The sequence below is a fragment of the Macaca nemestrina genome, chromosome 2 (assembly GCF_043159975.1).
Source record: "Macaca nemestrina isolate mMacNem1 chromosome 2, mMacNem.hap1, whole genome shotgun sequence".
NCBI classification, from domain to species: Eukaryota; Metazoa; Chordata; class Mammalia; order Primates; family Cercopithecidae; genus Macaca; species Macaca nemestrina.
In genome coordinates, this window is record NC_092126.1 from 30,633,335 (window position 1) to 30,658,611 (window position 25,277).

General features: G+C 34.2%; 1 protein-coding gene across 1 annotated transcript in view; it reads left to right on the forward strand.

Annotated features, from left to right (window-relative positions):
* The window catches only part of LOC105465802 (TBC1 domain family member 5), a 570,286-nt gene that overhangs the window by 282,003 nt on the left and 263,006 nt on the right, over nt 1-25,277 (forward strand). The window contains exon 6 of the mRNA XM_011714415.3: nt 8,565-8,634. Within this exon, the coding sequence (XP_011712717.1) occupies nt 8,565-8,634 (70 nt within the window). The remainder of the gene's footprint in view (nt 1-8,564; nt 8,635-25,277) is intronic.

Sequence of the window (25,277 nt, forward strand, 5' to 3'; positions counted from 1 at the left end):
TAATTAATTCATAAGTATAGAGCTCTCCTGACCTAAACACCTCCCACTAGGCCCCATCTCCTAACACTGTTGCATTTTGTATTAAGTTTCCAGCATATGCTTTTTGATGGACGCATTCAGCCGTAGCACATGTTAACTTAAATTGGGTAATTCTACTTGTGATTATCTTTGAAATTAGTCCCTGTTTCCCATTTAGTTGCAGAATCATTAATGAATTCCTCTTATAGCTTGTTTTATCTGTTATTGGTATATGTGTAATACTGTGTACTATCATACACATTCGTTCTAGTTTATTAATAGATTGACCATGGTTTTAGTTTTTTATCTTTTATCAGTTTCAAGAAACATTTATATATCTTAAGTTCATGAAATTATATGACTTTATATTTCAAGGCTGTAATTTTATTTAAATTTACTATATCCTGCATTCTCTTTAAATATTTTATGTTTGATAAGATCATTGTCAGGAAGGATATTATAAGGGCTGCATAAGACTTACACATCATCCTCATATAATTCATAAAGTTTTTGATTCAGTTTTTCAGAAATAATGCTTTTTAATTGCTAAGAAGAAAAAAGTTACAGTATTCAATTATTTAAGTTATGAGCAACTGTATTTCTCCTTGTGTAGAACTAGTAGCCTTTTATTTTTTTTTCCTGTACTAGAACCAGTATTATAAGTACATTGATTAAAATGTTAATAAAAATGAAGGTAACTTTTTTGAGGACCTACATTGTACTATAAGCACTTCACATACATGTATCTCATTTAATCTTTCTTACCACATTTTGCAGTAGAACCTATTGTTGTCTCCATTTTACAGATGAGGAATCTGAGATATTGAATGGTTAAGTAAGAGAACAAATAAATGGTAGAGTCTTAGCTTTTAATTATGATGCTTTAATGACTCTAGTTCCTGATTTCGTTAAACTGAATGTTAGTTTATTTTACCAATTCAGTAAGGTTTACTCCTGGAAAAACTTTAAAATTTAAACAGAGATCATCGACAGTGTATTTTTTCTCTTAAAATCTAAAAGCACTGTGTATTTATATAAACCACACCCTAAAAATTTGAAACCTCTTCCTGTCTTTGCAGACTGGCTCTGTGCCACAGTAGTTCTTTAACATTTAGCTGAGCTTGCAGTCCTCATACAGTGATCAGCTTTTGGTGGAAGCTTAGGGTCTTCTCAGTTACTTTCTGATCATGCGTATTGCTCTAGGCATGCACATGGCCTTCTACATTTCTCCAGTACACATGAATGCTTTTGAATGTCCTAATTTCCCAAAGAAACCCTCACCAGCTTTTTCTCCCAGGCCTTAGGTGGTCTATCTTATATTTCAGTTGCAGTCTTTTGCGGCAGGCATCTGTGAGTGATGTGGTTTGGCTGTGGCCCCACCCGTGTCTCACCTTGAATTGTCTTTCCCATAATCCCCATGTATCATGGGAGGGACCTGGTGGGAGGTAATTGAATAATGGGGGCAGTTACCCCCATGCTGCTGTTCTTGTGATATTAAGTGAGTTCTCACAAAATCTGATGGTTTTATAAGGGGCTTTCCCCCCTTTTGCTTGGCATTTCTCCGTCAGGCTGCCATGTGAAGAAGGGCATATTTGTTTGCCCTTCCGTCATGATTGTAAGTTTCCTGAGGCCTCCTGAGCCATGTGGAACTGTGAGTCAATTAAACCTCTTTCCTTTATAAATGACTCAGTCTTGGGTAGTCTTTTATAGCAACGTGATAATGCACTAATACAGTAAATTGGTACCACAGAGATTGGTGTGCTGCTATAAGGATACCCAAAAACGTGGAAGCGACTTTGGAACTGGGTAATAGCCACAGGTGTTTAGAGGGCTCAGAAGAAGACAGGAAAATGTGGGAAAGTTTGGAATTTCCTAGAGACTTGGAGGGCTCAGAAGATAGGAAGATGTGGGATAGTTTGGAACTTGAGATTTGTTGAATGGCTTTGACCAAAATGCTGATAGTGATATGGACAATGACGTCCAGGCTGAGGTTGTCTCAGATGGAAATGAGGAACTTGTTGGGAACTGGAATAAAGTTAACTCTTGCTATGCAAAGAGACTGGAGGCATTTTGCCCCTGCCCTGGTGATCGGTGAAACTTTGAACTTGAGAGAGGTGATGTAGGGTATTTGGTGGAAGAAATATCTAAGCAACAAAGCATTCAAAAGGAAGCAGAGTATAAAAGTTTGGAAAATTTGCAGGATGACAATATAGTAGGGGGAAAAAAATTTCTGGGGAGAATTACAAGCCCACTGCAGAAATTTGCAGAAGTAACGGGGAGTGGAATGTTAATCACCAAGACAATGGGGAAAATGTCTCCAGGGCATATTAGAGACCTTCACCACAGCCCCTTCCATCACAGGCCTGAAGGCCTAGGAGGGAAAAGTGGTTTTGTGGAATGGGCCCAGGGCCCCCCAGCTCTATGCAACCTTAGGACATGGTGCCCTGGATCCCAGCTGCTTCAGCTCCAGCTGTAACTGAAAGAATCCAATGTACAGCTTGGGCTGTTGCTTCAGAAGGTACAAGCTGTAAGCCTTGGCAGCTTTCACATTGTGTTGGGCCTGCGGGTGTGCAGAAGACGAGAATTGATGTTTGGGAATCTCTGCCTTAGATTTCAGATGATATATGGAAACACCTGGATGTCCAGGCAGAAGTCTGCTGTAGGGGCAGGGCCTTCATGGAGAACCTCTGCTACGGCAGTGCAGAAGGGAAATGTGGGGTTGGAGTCCCCACTGGGGCATTGCCTAGTGGAGCTGTGAGAAGAGGGCCACTGTTCTCCAGACCCCAGAATGGTGAATTCACTGACAGCTTGCACTGTGCACCTGGTAAAACCACAGACAGTCAATGCCAGCTGTGAAGGCAGCCAGGAGGGGAGCTGTACCCTGCAAAGCCACAGGGGCAGAGCTACCCAAGGCTGTGGGAGCCTACCTCTTGTATCAGTGTGACATAGATGTGAGACATGGAGTCAAAGTAGATCATTTTGGTACTTTACGGTTTAATTAGTGCCTGTTGGATTTTGGACTTGCATGGGGCCTATAGCCCCTTTGTTTTGGTCAGTTTCTCTCATTTGGAGTAGGTGTATTGCTCAATGCCTGTACCCCCATTGTATCTATGAAGTAGCTAATTTGCTTTTGATTTTGCAGGCTCATAGGGGAAGGGACTTGCCTTGTCTCAGATAAGACCTTGACTTTTGGGTTAATGCTGGAATCAGTTAAGACTTTGGGGGACTGTTGGGAAGGCATGACTGTGTTTTGAATTATAAAGACATTAGATTTGGGAGGGGTTAGGGGCACAATGGTATGATTGGGCCATGCCCCCACCCAAATCTCATATTGAAATGTAGGTCTATAATCCCCAGCTGTTATGGGAGAGACCCAGTGGGAGGTAATTGAATCATTAGGGCGGTTACCCCCATGCTGCTGTTCTCATGATAGAGAGTGAGTTCTCACAAGATCTGATGGTTTTATAAGGGGCTTTTCCCTGTTTTGCCTGTACTTCTCCTTCATGCCATCATATGAGGTAGGACATGTTTGTTTCCCGTTTTGCTATGATTGTAAGTTTCCTGAGGCCTTCCCAGCCATGAGGCACTGCGAGTCAATTAAACTTCATTCCTTTATAAGTTACCCAGTCTCAGGCTGTGCTTTATAGCAACGTGAGAATGGACTATATATTGGGTTTTTAGTTTGGCTTGTTGTGTATTCTATTGATGTCCTCTGCTTCTTCTAAGTTAGCCTGAACAGAGAAAGGCACCTCGTGTCATCTTTCAGGCGGCCCTTACACAGGGTAGAACATACATACACAACAATTTGTAAACATGGTCCCCTCTTCCCTTCGAGAACCAAGTACCAGACTCCCACCCTGGGAAAGTAGCTACCCGCTTTCACACTGCTACAGTGCCAGGGAGGGGGTGGGGCAATGGCAAGTGTAAAAAGCACAGAATTTTTTTTTTTTTTCTTTTGTTGAGACGGAGTCTCGCTCTGTCGACCAGGCTGGAGTGCAGTGGCCGGATCTCAGCTCACTGCAAGCTCCGCCTCCCTGGGTTCAAGCAATTCTCCTGCCTCAGCCTCCCGAGTAGCTGGGACTACGGATTCAGTGTTCATTTTGCTTTGGAAAATGTTTGACTGTTGATTACAGCTTTTACAAAGTCCTAAGAGTTACTTTTTGTTTTTCAGTGTTTCTGTAGGAGGACATGTACTACTTGGAGTTTCAAACTCTGCCATCTTGCTGATGTCATGCTGCTTTCTGTCTTTTGTTTTTAAGAGTTCTATTAAAGGTTTAATAGGAACCTTTGATAACAAAACATCCTTTTCTCAAAATGGTCCACTTGAAAATGTATTTTATTTAAGACTTCTTATGAATTTTTATTTTACATCTGAGTTTTCATTATCTACAATACTTATTTTAAGACATTCTTTAGAGAACTAAATATGGCTATTAAATCGTTAGAATGTAAATACATTAACAATAATAAAGAAAATTGAAAATTATAAAATTCATGAATTTTTTTCTGTATTGATTTCAGCACTGGCTCATAGATCTAATGAGTGGTCCTGGATTTTTAGCATAAATAGTTAGCTTGGGGTGGCTAATGGTTTGCCTGATTTCACAAATGATGTGGCTACTTTATGGATAATGCTGAGTCATTATGCTTTGCTTTCACTGTGTGCCAATACATGAATATACTTTATTCATAGATTTAAAAAAATCACTTATTTTTTTAAAGGATTTTAAATTTAACTAAAACATTTCATTGCTATATACTAATTCCTTTAAAAAACACAAAGGCTTTCAGGTCTTTACAGTAAACTCATAGCTTTGTTTTCATTTTGAACCAAGTCTTTTTTCCCATTTTACTATTAAATACCCCAGACTGTGTATGCTGACAGTTCTCTAATGATTCAAAGATAAAACCTTTTCTTTATTATGTAATACTTTTCAGAATTCATACCTAGTGTGATGTGATATTCTAAAATTTGATGTTTTCACATGTAAACTGAAGACACATTTGAGTAGGCGTGATTATTTATAGTGTTATTCTGGCTGTTTTTAACTTAACCTAGTTTAAAAATCTCTGGTTCTCTCTTCATGAACTAGATGTTTGTGTATTAAAAAATACTACAGAAATCTATTGTAAACCTCCCTTTAGAAAGATTTCAACAGTGCACAGATGGAACCAAAAATGCCCTTTGCTAAACATGACCTCAGTTAAAGCCAAAAGGGAGTCTGAAATTCCATTCATTCTGTTTTGAAATTTAAGTCACAGTTACACTTCCTGGCTTCATAAGTTAGATACTCATGTTAGAAATATTAGGCAATATTATGCACTTTCTTATAATTTCAACCAATGTAACTGTCAGCATATTTTTGCAAATCAGCAATTTATTTTAATTGTGAATATTATGAACCCATTAGGAAAGTTGCATACCAATTAATGAGAAATGAATGTTGTATAAATTTCAAATTTATGGTCACAAGTAATTGATGAATTGTTCTTATAGATATATGTTGTACAATGTTTTAAATATATAGTAACACATGTTATTTATATAATTCGTGCATGTATTCAAAATATACTCAATGAAGACATCTAGATTCTTTTACTGATTATATTAGATATTGAAATATCTTTAAAGTTACAACTGTATTCTAAAAGTTGCTTATTAGTTAAATTACTTTTCAGGTAAGTAAAAGGAAGTCTATTATCTTAAAGCACATTTTAGATATTTGTGCTATTTGACCATTTAATAGTCTTTGTGTAAGATTACATTAATACTGTATTTGTGTGTGTGTGTGTGTGTGTGTGTGTGTGTGTGTGTGTGTGTATGATGCATCTTTGTTACAGTTATGGCTACCTGACAACTTAGTTCAGGAATCAAAATAGCAAGTAAAAACATCATAGTAAACTCTCTTGCACCCTCTGTTGTTATTTTTGGGAAATGCTACATATACGTTCCCATGATTGTATTGTCATTTCATTTACTTTAATCTCTTATAAAATTAATACTTATTTTATTATACTTACTTCCAAATTAGATTCAGTAGTAAAGTAACACTTGTTTATTTCCCAAACTGGCAGAAGTTGTTTTCTGGTGTTACAGATATGTTTTTTATCATATTATAGCTTAAATGAAAAATGAGCCTTTCTGTTTGTCTTTGATTTCTCCTAGTTACCGGTAGTAAGCCTCTCCAAATGTTTCACACCAAGTAAAATCTCTACAGGATGTAGCACATTGTATACACAATTTTACAGAATTACAGATTCTGTCTGTTCTTTTGTAAACCTTTCGATAGTCAGACAGTTTCCTTCCAAAATAAGAGTCTGAGATCGTCCATACTAAAATTAAGAATTTATAACTGTAAGGAACAGATGTTTTCATAAACATTTGCTATAATTAATTTCAACTAGAGGATTGAGGGAACAAAGCGTTTTTCCTGCTTCAAAACTTTATTGCCTTTTCCTCATATAGCCAACTCTGAAATCTTTTCTCTAATATTGTTAGTGAAACAATTGTACTCCTTATTTGGTATGTTTTTGAGAAAGAAAAACTGCTTTTTCCCCCCCCATTACCATTTTTTTGCACCTTGAAAGTTATATTTAATGTGATATTTTCTTTCGGAAACAGTTATAAATTAAAGAAAACCTTTATAATGTGATAAAACCTGGTTGTTTATGAAGCCAAAAGTCTCTTAATTATTTGAAGGATTTTATATTTGATCTGATAAACATCAGCTTAAAGGAAGAACTATTCTATTGGTGTTATTTTTCATGTTTAATCATAATTTTAAGGAGAAAGAAGCTCATATTTTAAATGTATAATATAGTACTTATTCTATGCTGATTATGGAATGTTTCACAGGAAATGTCTGCAAGCTGTTAAATAACATGTGTTGTAGAAATTTTCATTTAGCAAGATAGAGACTAATTTTCCTTACATCTTTTTAGTTTCTTATAATATTATTAATTTTTAAAAGAAAAGGAAGGGTGTTGTATGAGTAATATTACCATACCCATGTTTTCAAAGAATTAGCAACATATACCTAGCTAGGTTAATTTTAAACATTTATATGTTTTTGGATTATTTTCTTCTATAAATTGTCACCATTTTTAAGTGTGGTAATCCTTTTTAGGATTTTTTGTTTTTTCAAAAAACAAAATAAACTGGAACAGTATTTTGAAAAAAGAGTAGAGTTGAAAGTTTAATAAGCGGGCTCAGTCCGCTTCTCCTGAATGCTGGCACAGCTGCACATATCTCACCAAACTCTCAAAAAAGAACCAGTGTTCTTTACTATCTGTCAACTATAAAATGTGTAAAGAAAGATAGGTAGCTATCATTAAAATTACATTTCAGCGTTCAGTAACCATTTAATGAGTAGCATAATTATATAAGTATAGTACCTTAGATACTGTACTCAATAATTAAAAATAATCTCATCTTTAAAGTGAAAACTCTGTAATTACTGTTTGACTTATCCACGACCACTGTGATGATTTCCTGTTGCACCTTCAGTTGTTCAAAGTATATTAAAAGTATAAAATTGGATAAATCATTGTTGTATTATGCTGTAAATATTACAAAAATGGAATATGACCTGATGTTTCAAAGTTATATTATATGAATTAGGAGTATAAAATATAATCGTATTCTAAACTTTTAATTTGTTTTGAAAAACAAATAACATTTTTAATAGTGGCATACTATGATTTCATAAAAGCTGTACTTTGAAGTGTATATTTTAAAAAATTGAACCATTAAATTTCAGTCAATAAGAATGTATAACATTGGGGCATTGGTAAGCATTTTTTCCAACTTTAGTTCATTTACTTTTATTCTATAGTCTTTAAATTGATATGTATAATTTGTTCTAAATTAGATTTTATGAATATGACAGATTTTTGGGTAAAAATTTTTTCTCTCAATGTTTGATATTATTATAGGAGACAAATACCTTTTGATGTTGTTCCTTTTTCATGTTTTAAATTGCCAAACTTTTGACAGTTGAAACCTAAAGTTAACAGTTAAAGTTTTGTAAAGAATATTAAGTAAGGCATATTAAAAGCTCATTAATTAATCACTACCTCTCAAGTTGGCTTTTTATGTTACCTCTGTTTACTAAATTGCTAGAGAGTGTCAAACAAGGACCTGGAAAATCATCCAGGTTGGCTCTCTGCCTGCTCTCTTTTGACAGTACCACTGATCAGGATGGGTGACTTGGTCACCAACAAAAAATTGCCTTTCTTTATACTGGTTTATAATTTTAGTTTTGTCTGTGATTCATAAGAAGAAAATGTTGGTACTGTGCTTCATTTGTTCCTGATAGCACTTACTTTGGTACTGTTACTATCCAGTCTAGGATTGGCATTGGTTTATATTTTGAAATCAAAATGAATTTTTTACCTAAAAAGCTTTGAGTACAAAAGATAATTTGGGGAAGGGGGAGAGGATATATGCTTTTTGGCTAATATGTTGCATTTAGCTTTCACACAGTTTTTCAACTGAAATACTCAGTTTATCTCCATTATTTCAGTGTTGTAATTTTTTTCTCCAGGAGATTCAAATAAAAATGGAAGAAGAACAAGTTCTACTTTAGACTCTGAAGGGACTTTTAATTCCTATAGGTAGGTGATGAATACATGTATATATATACATATACACATATAATATTACAAGATAATGTATAAGATATATAATTATATAGGGTTTTGATCTAGAATAGTAAGGAAACACTATTTGTGCTTTAACAAGGTGACCAATGTGAACAATATTGTGTTAATGTTATTTTCTGCAATTAATAAGTTACAGAAAAATATAATATTCTAAATTTTTGAGTAAATGCACTTACTGCAGTATCTGTTGTTAGCCAATAGTAGGGTAATTGGAACGTATGCACATGTAGTATTCAGCTTCATTATAATCCATTTTTGTTTTTCCAGTATATCTGTTACATTACTAAAGCTTCCTTTTAATTTTCCTGCTAAAATATAGTACCGCTCATGAGCGCCTAAGAGAGCTTAAAATGTAGTTCATGGTTGAATTAAGTGCTGTTTGCTAATATTCTGTTTAAGTTCTTTAGTAAACAGGGCTATTACTTCTGAATTAGTAATATTTTTAAAAGGATACACTAAGAAAATATGTATTTTACCTAATCCTTTCTTTATATTCTCCTCATGACTTGAATTTTACTTTCATAAACAGTAAATGTTTATGAAATTTGTACCTTATATCTGGAAACTGAAGAACAAGAAAGATTAAAGTATTTTCAGTAATACTTGAAAATTTATATACAGAGCCAAAGTGGTGTAAGAAATTGGTTATTTTCTTTTAGGAAAAAAGTGCAAATTCAATAATGATACATTTTAACATTATAGATGGCAATGCAGATTCTTGAAGAAACAATTTAATTGGCCAACATTGTCCTTATGGTTAATTACTTCTGATACTTGTGTAACAAAACTATAAAATATATGCAAGAGCCACTGTATATTTGAAAACTAATTTGAATATTAAACTGTGTCTCCTTATCTATAATAAATGTGGAACTTATGCTTAGTTCATATTTTTATTTGTATACATATTTTATACTCTTAATTGGAACTGTGTCATTTATTTCTTCAGATTTCAGGCAGGCTTTTAACATCTAGAATCGGACCTCTTATACAGGAGGAACTAGACAAAAATGTAGTAAATGAAACAAGTTTTTACAATTTGTTTATGAATTTCAGAAATGAGATGGTAATTGAAACACTTGATATCTTTATTTTATGCTAGTTGGGGTCTGTATAAATGATCAGTTGTTCAAGTGTCACAGATACCACAAAAGGCTTATTTTCCATGGTGTTCTAGAAGGGTATTATCACAGCAGTAAAACTCATATGTTGTTGTTAAATTTTCACTATATCCATCCTACCTTATAAATATTGGAATTGTCCAAATGCTTTCTGAGTCCTAAAGCATAATATAAAGCTTGTATTTGACATACTAAACAATAGGTAGAATCTCCTATTTGAGTGTGTCACAGCTGATTGTAACAATAACCAAAAAAGTAAATGTGAAAGATAGTTAAATAAATATTAGGATTTGACATGTAACAGAGGAATCTTAAGATGGTAATATATGAAATCTATGATGATAATTTATTAGGTATAAATATAATTAAACATAAACGAGACAAAAAGAAAAACTAATATATTTCAAAAGAAGGAAAATCCCATTATATGTGTATAAATTCTGTTGTTGAATTATATTTTACAATTACATTTGTATTTTAGCCAATTATAGTAAATAGTGGATATAATATAAAGTTAAGAGAAATGTTTTCATTTCATTCATTTCATAAGAGAAATGAAACATTTCTCTTAACTTTATATTAAGTGAAGGTATAATATTATCTTGGGTGTTTTTTTGTTCTTGAATAAAGTATCTTAGTATTATTAAATGATAATTGTATTTTGAAAAGTAACTCCTAGTGTAGCTTTGCACAATAAATACTAATGTTGTTAACTAAATATTTTTAATCAATGTCTGTCATTGTTTAAAAATGACAGACATTGATTAAAAATCAATGTTGTAATGTTAGAATATTAATTTATTGTTGTAATTAAAAAGGGAAGATAAAAAGCTGAAGTAATACAGTCTGTAAAAATGTGCTTTTAATAGTTGGCAGGCCAGTGCCACTGTTAAATACTGTTATAGTATTTAAGGTATGAAATGAATATTTTTCTACTCAGTAGGTGATAGCTCTTATAATGAGCTTACTTGTGGATTTGACACTTGGGTTAAGTGTAGAATTCATAGAAGCACAGCTCTGTGGTATAGCTTCAATTAAGGTTAACTGACAAAATCTAGGAATTGTTGCAGAATCACATTAAAATGGCAATAGAATTTTCAGTAAAATTTACTTTTGAAAACAAAAATTATTTTTTGTTGCCATTATAGCTCTTTAAGCTAACTAGAAATAGCTTATTAGAAAAACGTAAATGTTGCAACCCTCAGATGTCCTTTTGCATGACAGTTCTACGTTTGTATTATTTAAACCGCCTCTGAAATCCTAGCCTTTCTTCACAATTAGACAACACAGGCCTTAAACCTATCACCAACATACTCATAGTTTATATATACTTGTGTCAAAGATTTACTTTAGTTTCTTGTCTATCAAATGGGCATTATAATGCCTAACCTGTTTCCTTCCCACAACTGTTTTAAAAACTCGGGTTAAAACGTATAAAATAAAGGCCTTTTGAAAATCTAAATGGGAAGTCATAGTATTAATTCTTTCGTGCTCACTTCATGTAAATGGGTAACTTTGTTTCCTGTATTCACCATCAGACACATGTATCCTTTAACATATGTTGAGATTTTAATAACTTTTGAATTCAGTCTTGAATTGGACACTGAAATTTATATTCTTTCCACTGTTTGTATTATTATGATATTAGATTATGAGTTTCAAGAGGGCATAGTCTCTGGGCGTTTTCTTTGTTTGTTTTTTGAGACAGGGTCTCACTCTGTCACCTAGGCTGGAGTACAGTGGCACTACCTTGGCTCACTACAGCCTCAACCACCTGGCCTCAAGCAATCCTCCCGCCTCTCAGCCTCCTGAGTAGCTGGGACTGCAGGTGCGTGCCACCACACCTGGGTAATTTTTGTGTTTTTTGTAGAGATGGGGTTTCATCATGTTGCCCAGGGTGGTCTCAAACTCCTGGGCTCAAGAAATCTGCCTGCCTTGGTCTCCCAAAGTGTTGGGATTATAGGTGTGAGCCACTGCACCTGGTCTGTTTTTTAAAACAATGTTTAAACATAGTGTGCTGGTTCAGATCCTGATTGTAAATACTCTGAATACTTTGGACAAATCTCACCCTCAGTTTCTTCACCTTTGAAGTGGAGATGATAAAATACAGTTGATATGAGGAGTTTAATCAGATAATGGCATATGGTAAATGTTGAATAAATGTTAGTTACTTTTTTGTTCCAGACAATGTCATCATCATTGTCATCACTAACCTTTTGGTATTATAGAAATTGTTACAGTGATCTAATATACCAAAAGGAAGAGAAAAAATATGTTTTACAAGAAAATAAATTTTTTGTCTGTTAGCAGAAAGAGTGCTTAAGAACAAGCTTAACCTGAGATTTGACACTCTCAATCTCTGACACATATTTCAGGTTACCTTTGAATAACAAATTTGAATACCTAGTAAAGATGAAAGGAGGATATTTTACTATAAATTCAGAGATGATATCTGGGACTTTGACAAATAAATTTTAAAATTTAAAATGAATGGACCGTAACTACAGCTTTATGTGCCTAATACTCATAGATTTTTTTTTTTTTTTAATAAACTGGGATGTTTACTTTGGATTTATATCTTCTTTTGATCTTGCTTCATGGATTCAGATAGAGTACAGCTGCATTTAACTCCTAAGGCACCAGTACAATTATTATATGATGCTTGAGTAATAGTCCAGATATTGTTTTGGAAATTTTGGTTAAAATTTGATTGTGTATCTCTGAACTAATTTGCAGATGATGCGTTAAAATGGAAAGTTTGTAAGACTTGAGAAGACATTGTTGGTTTTGTGAAATATATCTTGTACTTTTTAAAGACCAATGTTAATGTTGTCTGCCAAATTATATGAGCTTTCTCTGTTCCTTATTTAACCATTAAAACTGAGAGAAGAACATTAATGGGTATGAAAGAAGAAAAGTCGTTTCCTGATTATCAGTTTGCTGATGTTTAACTTAGTGACTGTAGCACAGGCCACTCCTCTTCTCCTCTTCCCAAGGGCAGCTGACCTTCTCCTCGCCAAAAGAGGCAAGCCCCTTGCCAGCACATATGACTACAGACTATTACATTAATCTGTTTAGCTGTAGTACCAGCTGCTTGCATGTTTTTAATTATCTTATTAGATGGTATAACAGTGACCTATGAAATAAATTGAAGGTGAACATTTAAAAACTTTTGTTTTATTACCCTGTTTCTAAATATCTTTTTGATCAAATTATAACTTTCCTCAAAAGTTGACAGGAAATCTTTGTCATTTTTGAGTCAATGTTATGCTATTTTTTTCAGATTTTTAAAGTATAATGTCTTCATTCCCAATATAGACAATAACTTATTTGTTGCCTCATTTATTGATAAGCTTTTTGTGTTTCTATAGCCAAAAATCTGCTGTAAACTTGGCTTCATAGTCAATTTAGTTAGAGAAAACTCAGACCAGTTATTTGGCATTCTCAGGGAAACTCAAAATATTGCTTAATTTTTGTACCTCATCTTAGTTTTGTGTAAATGGCAGAGGATAGAATATAAATCATTGTAGATTATTTTAAATTTGTACATTATAGTTAACCCTAATTTTCAAGATTCTGTATAAACTGTAGTAAATCATCTAGTTTACTCAATATTTTTTTTCAACTTAATTTCACATGACATTATATTTTCCAAAGCCGTACTCTTAAGAAAAATGTACACTCTTTTTCATCTTGACAATTAGATACTTTAAAAATAATCATTTGTAAATGCAATGCTGACTTCCAGAGACAGTGCAAAATTATAAACACCGATGATGCTCAGTTAGAAGTCGTAGCCAATAAACTGAAGATTATAATAATTTAGTTAGGAGCTTTGGGGTTTGAATCAAAAAACAAAAGTTACTTGAATGCTAAAAAGATACACAGATACTTCTGTGTGTGTTTTTAGTTAATAAATCCTACACCTGGGCTAGTGGAGTGACTTGAGACTTAAAAAATTTATAGACTGGAATAAACTATTTATTTTTTTTTTTTAAGAAAACGTTCATACTTTTGGCTTATTTTTTTCCTCTAATAAAATACTGTATTTCATATTTGAAAAGAGCTTTTATTGAAGAAATAAAGGGAACTTTATATGTGTATATAGTTTTGTTGTTGTTTGCTTTATTCCTTTTAAGGAGAGATGAAAAAAGACACTTGGCTCTTAAGCAATGGTGTTCGAATTTCTTGATATTTATCAGAGTTTCCAAGGTTGCCTACCTTTCTCAATATAATATGTTCTATATATAGCTCACCGAGTCAAAAGCTGTTCAAATTGGTAAAAAGTTTGTAAAAAGTTAAAGTTGGTATTGCCTTTTAAATCTAAAAGTTGTCTTTTCCTGCCTAAGAAAAAGTACATTAATTTGAATTTTCTTGAATCATTAAGTAAATTTGAAAAATTAGGCTTCAAGTTTTAGCACAAAGATTTGCATGTATCTTATTTGCATATAATCAATAATTTTGTATGCATCTTGTTTGCATATAATCAATCAGTAAATTTGAAAAATTAGGCTTCAAGTTTTAGCACAAAAATTTGTAGTTATTTGCATATAATCAATAATTTTGGAAGATGCGGGAAATATCTTTTCATCATTTACATTTATTTTTAGTATAGTACCTTTTACATTTGTATGTAAGAGAATTATATATCTCATAGAAATAACAACGAAACAGTGATTCAGTAGAAAGGAGATAATAGAGCAAAAGCCTACTTTGGCAGCAAGATTTAAAATTCAGAAATCTAGGTTCTAGTCACACTCTTAGAGTGATATAATTTTGTTAGTCATGTTATTTTTGAGAATGTTGGCTTATTGGACGAGAGCAGGTGCAGTGGCTCACCCCTGTAATCTTAGCACTTTTGGAGGCTGAGGTGGGCGGATCACTTGAGATGAGCTGTTCAAGACCAGCCTGGCCAACATGGTGAAACCCTGTCTCTACTGAAAATACAAAAAAAAAAAAAAAAAAAAAAGGTAACAAAATTAGCCAGTGTAGTGGTGAATGCCTGTAATCCCAGCTATTCGGGAGGCTGAGACACAAGAATCACTTGAACCTGGGAAGCGGAGGTTGCAGGGAGCCAAGATCATACCATTGCACTGCAGCCTGGGTGACAGAGTGAGACTGTCTCACAAAAATAATAAATAAATAAAAACAGAATATTGGCTCAATCAATTTATTTGCTAGAAGTAATATGAAAGGTGATAGAGACCAACCTGAATCTACCATCCCTCTTCCCCACCACTCAGTCCTCTTAAGTTTCTAAGGCCTTGCCATTTTAATTATTTTTTCAGGGTTTCGTAGCTTAATAAGTAGAAGAGGAGGAAGGAAGGCCTAGAGTTAATGCTCCTTTCCTGATTCCATGAGCCTTACTTTTCTGATTTTGTTGTATTTCCTGTATATTGTTGAGGATCTGTATAATGTTAAGATGTTCTTAAGAATAAATACATGATTTAGGGAATCAATTTGGAAAAAACACACAGAAATAAGACACACTAAAATCTAGATCTTAACTCTACCACTGTAACCTTAGGCAAGGTAATTAACCTCTCTGATTCTTAATTACCTCATCTGTAAAATTGAAATGTTAGCATCTGTATCATTGAGTTGTAGAGAGCATACCTGTAAAATGTGTAAAGTACCTGGCCCTTGTCATCAAAACATAGTGGGTAACTACTGTTAGTTTTTTTCACCTTTCCTTACCCTCTGTCTTTTCTAAAATTTCTTTTAAGTTGTAATTAACTCTACTACCTGACAAAGTTGGCCCTTGCCTCAGGAAAGTAAAAAAAAAAATTTTTTCTAGTTCTAACGTGGCAATAAATGAGTATTTAAAGAATCAGATGAATCTATAGTTATCTATAGGTTATATAGGAGGAACTTTTATATAATCGCTCCTTATATTTAATCTCATCAAATTGTCTTGCATCTTGTTTGTGCTTATATTTGTTCAAGAAGCATCACAACCTTTACAGTTAAATGATCACTTCAGAGAGCACAAAATGTATAGCCTTTTCATTTTTCAGAAATCAGTCATAGTATTACCTTTTGTTCTTATCTCCATAATGGAGGCTCTTTTGAGTAAAGAAAAATCGCATTTGAATGATGAATATATCTTCTTGAAGTAACTTATTATTTTTATGATAGTATCTGTGCTTCTTTATAATATACAATCTCTCTGAACTAATTTATTGATTACTTACGGCTTTGAAAAAATGTTACCCTCTATTTTGAAAAATCAACTGATTTGTTTGCATTTACAGCCCTAATTACCAACCCACACTGGCTTGAGCATACATGTTACAGTTTGAGTTCTTTTCCTTTAGAAACCCCTTCAAGCCCTTTTTGTTATCTGTTGCCAGGCTTTAGGGGAATTTTTTTTTTCATGTTTGTTTATTTACATAGTCAGCCGAAAGCCTGATCATCCAAGGCTGTGTAAATGTTTATCTTTGGAAAGACAGGCATACATTTGAAATATGAGGATAAGCTGCTCTGAGTCAATCAATACTGAGAGTCCTTTCCCCTGGACACACTTCTGTTTCCTGCTGGTGTTCCCAGTTGAAATGCCTTGCTGTCAGTCCTATGGATCACTGTTTGTAATATATACTTTGGATATGGTGGTGAAATATACAAAGTCAATTAAATATTTGCTCAATACTGAAGTATGAGGAAATAATGCATAGAATTAGGGTTCAAAAATATAGTTAAAAATTTGAGAAAATGCATAGAATTAAGGTTCGTAAGTGGAGAGTTAATTTTTTTAAAAAAATTTACCAGTATCTTGCTTATTTATTTACGCATTGGTCTGCTTTATAGTCCCAGGTAGCTCTATATAATACTTAATTTCTGAATGTGTATTTCATGGACAATTTGACTCAAATAAATGATTTAAGGGAGAAATTTCTACAGAATATTTAGGAGTCAATATTTAACTTTTTTTTTTTTTAATATCAGATCGTGTTATCTTTTGACGCAAAGTTGTAGTGGTTACTAATTCTGTTTCCCCATTTTATTTTTAATCCAGAGCTTTTTCACAAGTGCTTTTTCAACATTTGTTTATATCTTTTTTGTTGTTGTTGTTCAAGGGAGCTAACTTATCTTCCATCATTATGTATATCTTTGTTATACTCCCAGTATAGACAAACCACTGTGCTAAACCTTTAAGACCCAAAGAGGAATTAAACACAGACCCTGCCCTTGGGGCACTTATGATGTAGCAGGGAGACAAACATGGAAACAACTAACATAGATGATGACTGGTATTATAATGGAGGCATTTATCAAGAACTAGGGGAAGGCCTAGTTCTTACACCAGTAAGAACTGGTCTTACACCAGTAATCCCAACAGGCTGAGTGGGGAGGATCACTTGAGCTGAGGAGTTGAAGACCAGCCCGGGCAAAAAGCAAGACCTCATCTCTACAAACAGACAAATAAATAAATAAAATAATTAGTTAAATTTTAAAAAATTAGCCAGGCATGGTGGCACTTGCCTCTAGTCCCACCTACTCAGGAGGCTCAGGTGGGACAATCACTTGAGCCTGGGAGGTTGAGGCTGTAGTGAGCTGTGATCATGCCACTGCATTCCAGCCTTGGTGACAGAGCAAGACCCTGTCTCAAGACAAAAAACAAAAAGCAGAACCAGGGGAAGACCAAATGGTTGGGGTGGTGGGCAGTAGGAGGAAAATCTGTTTGCTAGGTGTTCTAGCGGGGGCAAGAGTTTCAGGGAGGTGAGCAGCATGTATAAAGACGATCTTCATTTTCCACTCTTCAGCAATGCATTCTTTTAGATTGCTTTTGCGGTAGAATGGGTAAGTTTCAGTTTGTTAAAAACAGAGAGATTCTCCAGAGATACTGAGTTTATTAGGCGATTTGCGCATCTGGGATATGTAGGCCTTGGGAACCATAGGCATATCCAAAGAGGTTGAGGGAAGGGGAAGCTTTTAAAGACAAGAGAGGAAAGTACACACAATTTATTTTGAAACAGAGAACTTTGGTTACAGGGGCTTATTGCAGGAGCTAACACCAGTTCACTAATGGAGACAGTTTGTCTGGCAAATGTTCTTGTACAGCAGTTAGCTATCCTTGTACTCATGTAGCAACCTGCAGTTTAGAAAGTTATTGGTAAAAGTTTTTGTTACAGACGTATGTGTATAAGAGCCCTTCAGGGAGTCTTTGTAATATTTCTTCAGCGTATGTGCATGAGGGCTCTTCCTTCTAAACCTGGCTTTATTTATGGTCATCTCTCACTATTCTTGGGGATTGATTCCAGGACCCCCATGAATACCAAAATCACAGATGCTGAAGTCCAGCAGTCAGCTCTATGGAATTGGAAAGGATAGGAAAAATCAGCCCCTCTGTATCCATGAGTTTGGCCTCCTTAGAATACTGTAGTCTCAGTCTGATTGGTATAAACCATGAATGCGGCATCTCATGTATGGAGGGCCAACTGTACTTTTGTTAGGGTTTGACAGAAGTGACTTCATTTTGATTTTGACAACTTTCCTATTTGAACTTAGTCATCAGTGACAAAATTATGCCCTTACCTATGAAGACAGCTAATGTGACCCATACAACATCAGTATTTACATATGTATCTATTTCATTGTAGTGACAGTGTTGCTTTACATGAGCTGCTATTTTGATAGTACTTGCTATTTGATAGTACTAAAGTTTTAAAATTCAGTATATCATAGTTTTATTTATTTATTTTTTTGAGATGGGGTCGTACTCTGTTGCTTAGGCTGGAGGGCCATCTCAGCCCACTGCAACCTCCACTTCCTGGGTTCAAGTGATTCTTATGCCTCAGCCTCCTGAGTAGCTGGATTACAGGTGTGCACCACTGTGGTCATCTAATATCTGTATTTTTAGTAGAGTGGGGGTTTCACCATGTTGGCCAGGCTGGTCTTGAACTCCTGACCTCAGGTAATCCACCCGCCTCAGTCTCCCAAAGTGTTGGGATTACAGGCATGAGCCACTGCACCCGGCGATGTTTGATGTATTTGAATCGATGATCAAAAATTTTAACTGAGGGTTAAAAATCTTTAAATCACACAAAAATAATTATGAAATAGTTGATAATGATACAATTGAGAATGAGTATTAGGTACCTAGAAATATGAAGAAAATCAATAAACCTGCTATGGAATAAAAAATAACCTGCAAATGATAGAATATTTGAAATGTAAAAGATGTCCTTGTATCTGAACATATGGATATAATTTTCATTCCATGATTATAGATGTTATGTTCTGAGAGAGACATTGAAGTAGTTTGGTTGACATAATCTCAGAAGTAGTTTGGTTGACATAATCTCAAGGAGTTTCAAAGACTCTTCCAGGCTACTTTTTCATATTAGGACACTAATGCAGATGACATGTCCAAGTGTCTCAACCCATTAGAACCAAAACAGGGTAGTTGAACCCTGTATCTTAAGCCTCATTCCAATTAAAAAAAAAAATACTTCTAAACCTTGAAGTTCTCTTGAACAGTGTAGCTCAACTTTCATAGATCTAGACACAGACTTATATGTATTTTGTTCAGTTCACAGTAATAAACAGTGTCCAAAATAACTACTATTGTCTTCTTGCCCTTCCCCCCGCCTTACCACAGGGGAGCAGTTCTTAAAATACTTAATTGACTTTAAACAAAAGTTTATCCCATGGCCCATTTATCTTCTTTTTAAATTATCCCTTCTAGGTTTGTTTAGCCAGCCGGTTGCTGAATATGATTATATTAGGTTCATGATCCAAATCTTGGGTTTTTCCAGCATTGACCATTTTTGGGTAACCAGTAGAAGTAACACTGTGATCACCAAAGATTTGCCTTTCTAACTTTCAGGTATATGTATGAGAAGAGGGGTATGGGAGGAGGCAGGGGAAGGGAGTGATAAAAACAGAAACCACAGGGAGAGGCAATGAGATAGATACGGGAAAGAAAAAGAAAAAGATTATATCCATATCTAATAGTCTTATTAGTAGCACCATTTATTTAGAATAATTATATACTATGTTACCTCTCTTACGGAATTAAGTTGCTTTATTTAACCACATGTATTATTTAACTTTTAATGTTTGTTTTCTTTCCCCAGTTATATATGCGTATGCATCACTTGTATATTTATATCCCTTGAAACTTTATAGTTGTTACTTTAAAAATTGAATGTGTATACGAGTGAATTGTTGCCATCCTTAAAACATTTTAAGCTTCCTTGTCCAATGCAGGAACTACTGGCAATATGAAGCTATTTAAATTTGGATTTCAATTAATTAAAATACAATATGTAGTTCTTCAGCTGCACTAGTCATATTTTAACTGCTTAGTAACTATGTGTGGTCAGTGGTTACCATAGTGGAGAGTCAGATGTAGAACATTTCTGTCATCTCAGAAAGTTCACTTGCTTAGCGCTCATCTAGAGGTTATCAAGTGAACGATGGATTCAGTTAAAATACAATTGATTTTAATATTCCTTAGAGAAAGTATTTAAACACACATGTATTTCTATTTGTAATACCCTATTAGTCAACACACTATTGGAAAACATGCTTTAAGTCGTAGGATTGACTTTTAATTAGGACATCAGGTTTTGCTAAATAAATGTCTATTTATAAATAACTGGAAAGTAATTTATTCTCTATTCTACCAGCCTTTCCTTTACAGTATTGGCTTATATTTGCAGACTGTGTGGCAAATTCTTTATCGTGTTATAGAATGTTAGATATCAAGCCCGTACCAGTTATCAAAAATATCAAAGTAAATGAGGTGAGGTGGGGGTGGGAAGAAGGTAGGACAGGTCTGCAGGGAGAGGATTTTTTCCTTATTAATTATAGAGGAAGCATGAGTAAACCATGGAGTATAAAATAGACTTACTCCAGACAACGTCACAGAGATTGTCTGGTATAGGATCCTTTTCTCACTTCATTTCTAAATGCCAGTCCTTTGATTAGTAATCTAATTATCTATTGTATATTTAAATTATTAATACAATTAAAAATCAAAAGCTTGTTATAAAATCAAAAAGCTCGTGATACTGCTTTTCTTGGTTTCCTTTTTTAAAGCATGATTTTTGAGTTTACCTACTTTAATATGACCGTGGATTTAGAAGCTCTGAAACACTATATTTTGAAGAAAATAATGCCTGGTTTTTTTTTTGTTTTTTGTTTTTTCTTTAAAAAAGAGAGTATTGCAGCACTTTGGGAGGCCAAGGCAAGCGGATCATGAGGTCAGGAGATCGAGACCATCCTGGCTAACATAGTGAAAACCCATCTCTACTTAAAAAGTACAAAAAATTTAGCCGGGCATGGTGGTGGGTGCCTGTAGTCCCAGCTACCTTGGGAGGCTGAGGCAGGAGAATGGTGTGAACCTGGGAGGTGGAGCTTGCAGTGAGCAGAGATAGTTTCACTGCACTCCAGGCAGGGTGATAGAGAATAAATAAAATAAACAAATAAATAAAATAAAATAATAAAAAAGAGTATTATATTTAACAGTGCATAACTGTTTTAACTCAGTTCTTTGTGTTCCTGTGAAAACTGAGGTGAAGGCTCAAGGTTTCTCAATTTAAAGTTCAATTCAAACCTGAATCAAAACATCGTAATTTTAACAAACCTCTAGGCAAGGAACTATTCTTTACCTGTATTTCAGTGGAGCCTCATCATATGATAACATGTTTCACCTAGACATATGAAGAAATACATTTTAAGCTTGTAATTATGCATTCTGTTATATATATATATTTATGTATAAGTGATATGCCCTGATGTTTCATTATGGAGGAGAAAAAAAGCTTTAAATAAAAGTAAGTTTTAGAAAATTCATGATATAGGAAGCAAAAAAGCCAGTACAGTTTCTAATTGCCTTTTAGAGACTCGTGAGTTCCCTCATTACCTGTGATTTAAGCTAAAAATGAGGTAATTATAGATAACATCAGTGTTTATCTGGTTGATCTTGGCACCTGCAGTCCTAATGTTGTAGCTTACCCATATCTGGTGCCACACTTTATAGTCTTATGCTGACATACCTGATTTACACTTTTCATATTTCCATTGATTTTAAGTTAGATATTCCTTGTTCTATTTGAATAGTATTTTCAAAATCATACCTTTAAAATGACTTAAAAGTATATACTCTTAAATATAATACTGGAATTATGGTACAGTCCTTGCATTGATAGAAGTCTTTCACTAATATATTTTGATATAGATTAGAAACAGATTTAAAAATTTACTGGCTCCTCTTTGATAAAATAAATGTAATCATACTAAATATGGCAATTTTAAAAAAGTATTGGCATGCACTTTAGGATTATGAAATTGTATAAATCTTTTTGAATCAAGTTCAGCTTTCTTACCTTTTACTTCCTCAGCTTCAGATATTCTACCCATCTAACCCTGATCTAATCCTGCTTCAATCCTGCTTCATCCTGCCATGGCCGTTTTGTTCTATTATCTTACTATTCAAATTGCAATGAAATGATCCTGGTTGGCTGGCTGACCTTGTAAACTCCATGATCGTCTCTGAGAGCTCCGTCTGCTATACTCCCCTATCACTATACCTCCCAGAGAGCTAGAAGCATCTCTCTACCCTCTCTCTTTTTTCTTCCACTGTCTGTGACATGTTGGCTTTTCCCAAGGTGAGAATCCATTCTCTTAACCACTCAGCAATTTCACTGTCAGTAGAAGCCTAAGTAGCTCCTCTTAACCAACTATTGGAGATCTTCAGTCCTAAACTATATGTAGTCCCTTAACTCTTTGCTCTTATTGTAGTCATTTGGATTTCTTCAGTTAGCCCACAAACACATTGTTTCCTTTCCACATTAAGCTTAAAAATGGGATAGAAACCATCATATAAATCTATATGGTATAAAATTAGTGTATTCTATAGTGTATCACCATTTGGGATAATGATTCAGAAGCTTTCTAGTCATAAATTAGCACATAATTTAGTCACTTATTAGTCATCATGTAGGTTATAAAAGTATTTAAAGTATTAAATTTAGAAGATATCAACAAATTTAGAAGATACTAGTTTCACACCAATGTTATGAGCATATATTGGGAAACTACTACATTAAAATATATAATTACAAATAGATATCTCATTATAATTATCAGCTGTATTTATCCACTGCATATTCTAATTGCTTTCCATGTCAAAATAGCCATTGCAGGAGGCTTAACTACCTAAATAGGTCTTCTTAGAGGGGAGGTATCAATTCCTGCAGAAGTTGACTTTATTTTTTGAGAAATAATTGCATCAGTCATGGCCTACATATTTAATAAGTTACAGTGTTCTTTCCTGAGGAGCACATGGGTAAGCTCAGAGTCCTTCTCAACATAGTGCTTCCAAGGCAGCTAGTACTGGTCTGTTAACACTGGCCTGAGAAATGAAACCTACTCATCTTCATCTTTCCCTGCTTAGATGCTGATTGTTTTCAGGGACCCAGTATCTGCAAGATAGAGTAGTTGCCACTAGATGGCACTGATGCTTTATTAAGGAAATCTTCAAGGTCCAGGTGGCTAATCCATTCCATTTAAGGTTTTACACACCTAAACACCCAGGTTCTTAACTACTCACAGGACTGTTATTATCTTCTCAGTCCAATTATTAAAAAGTTATCTGCATGTCCGTGGACTTGATATTCAAAAACTAAAAATTTGAGGAAGAAATAAGGGTATATTTCTATCTTGCCTTGTTGCCAGAGGTCATTTTTGCTCTTGGTGTCTGGAAAATCATGTTTCCCTTTAGTGGTTACTTCCATGTCATTCCAGAAAGATGTCTTTCCTATTTCTCATTTCTTTATTCTCTTGACAAGTTATTTAATTTTTCTGAACCTTCCTTTTCTCATTCATAAAGAGGGGTTAAAAATGTATACCCTAAGAGGACTCCTGTAGAGATTAGAAGTGATTCACCTGAAATATTATATCATAAGTGGGTCTTTTAAAAGCATTACAATGGCATAATTTTCAGATTTTTGCTGTTCAGGCACATTGTAAATACATATTTTTCATGTAAGAATGAGTTTAGCAACTACTTTTTGTTTTTTTTTAAATTAAACTGAAAAATTTCACTACTGACACCTCAATATTTTCTGTTGTTAATCATATCTTCCTCCAACTTCAGGAGGAGAGGCCTACCATTCATATCTGTGATTGTAAAAAACCTTCATTTTGATCCCTCTCCCATAGAAGGGCTAAACCTTTCAGCTGTTTGCCCTCTGGAATCTGTTTAATGTTTGGTTAGCTCAATTCTTTGCAGTAGTATTTCAGTGGCTATGGTGCTACTGTTATTTTATATTCTAAGTTTTAATTTTGAAGTATCAAACCATTTCTTTCCCCTCTGTACTACCAGAGTGCTTTGCAGTAATCATTTTATTACTGGTTTACACGTCCATCTATCCACTGTTTAACTTTTTATGTTTTAAAAAATGTGCCTGTGAGTGCTAAGCACATAGTAGGCACTTAATAAATGTTTCTATTTACTCTGTGTTACAGTTTATTGAAGAAACACTATTCAATAGAAACGAAAGACAATATATTATCTTGTGGCCTTTATGCTCCTCTGTTGTTAGAGCTGTTCATCAGTTTGAGATGTTATGCCTTAATTAGAACTGTAAGTACCCATGAATACATTTAAATGATTGTAAATTTCAGAGATAATGTTTCCAATTCACATGCCTCAGTCTTCTTTTCTCTGTACCAACACTGTAATCAAGGTACAGGGTCTTATTTAAGCTAACAAATAATTATCCTTCATTACATAAGTAGTATGTAACTTGACCTTAAAAGCCTGCTTAACTTGACAAGATGGCAATGAATGTAGCCACCAGCTGTGCCTGTACTTTCACAATTTCTTGGTACTTGTGAATAGGAGCTGATTTTGGAAAAGACTGGAGGAGTCATTGCTTCATACTTCCCTCTCTTATCTGGAATACTTTGTGTTTTCAGTACACAGAACTGCATGGTGTCTCACAAATTATGATTCCTTTTGGGTTCAAAACGTTGTACATTTGAGATCTGTGCTTGTTCACAGACTACAAGCTATTTAAATATATTTATGGTTTTTGAAACGTGTATACATACCCCAGAGATATTGCGGATTCAGTTCCAAACAACTGCAATAAAGCAACTATTGCAATAAAGTGAGTCACATGATTTTTTTTTTTGGTTTTCTAGTACATGTAAAAGTTATGATTACACTATACTGTCAAGTGTGCAATAGCATATGTCTAAAAATATATATACCTTAATTAAAAGTACCTTATTGCAAAAAAAAAAAAAAAAAAAAAAGCCAAGGATCATCTGAGCCTTCAGCAGTTCTTAATCTTTTTGCTGGTAGAGGGTCTTGCCTTGGTGTTGATGGCTTCCCATGAGTCAGGGTGGTGGTTGCTGAAGGTTGGGGTAACTGTGGCAATTCCTTAAAAAAAAAGACAACAGTGAAGTATGTCACATAGATTGACTCTTCTTTTCAATAAAGATTTCTCTGTAGTA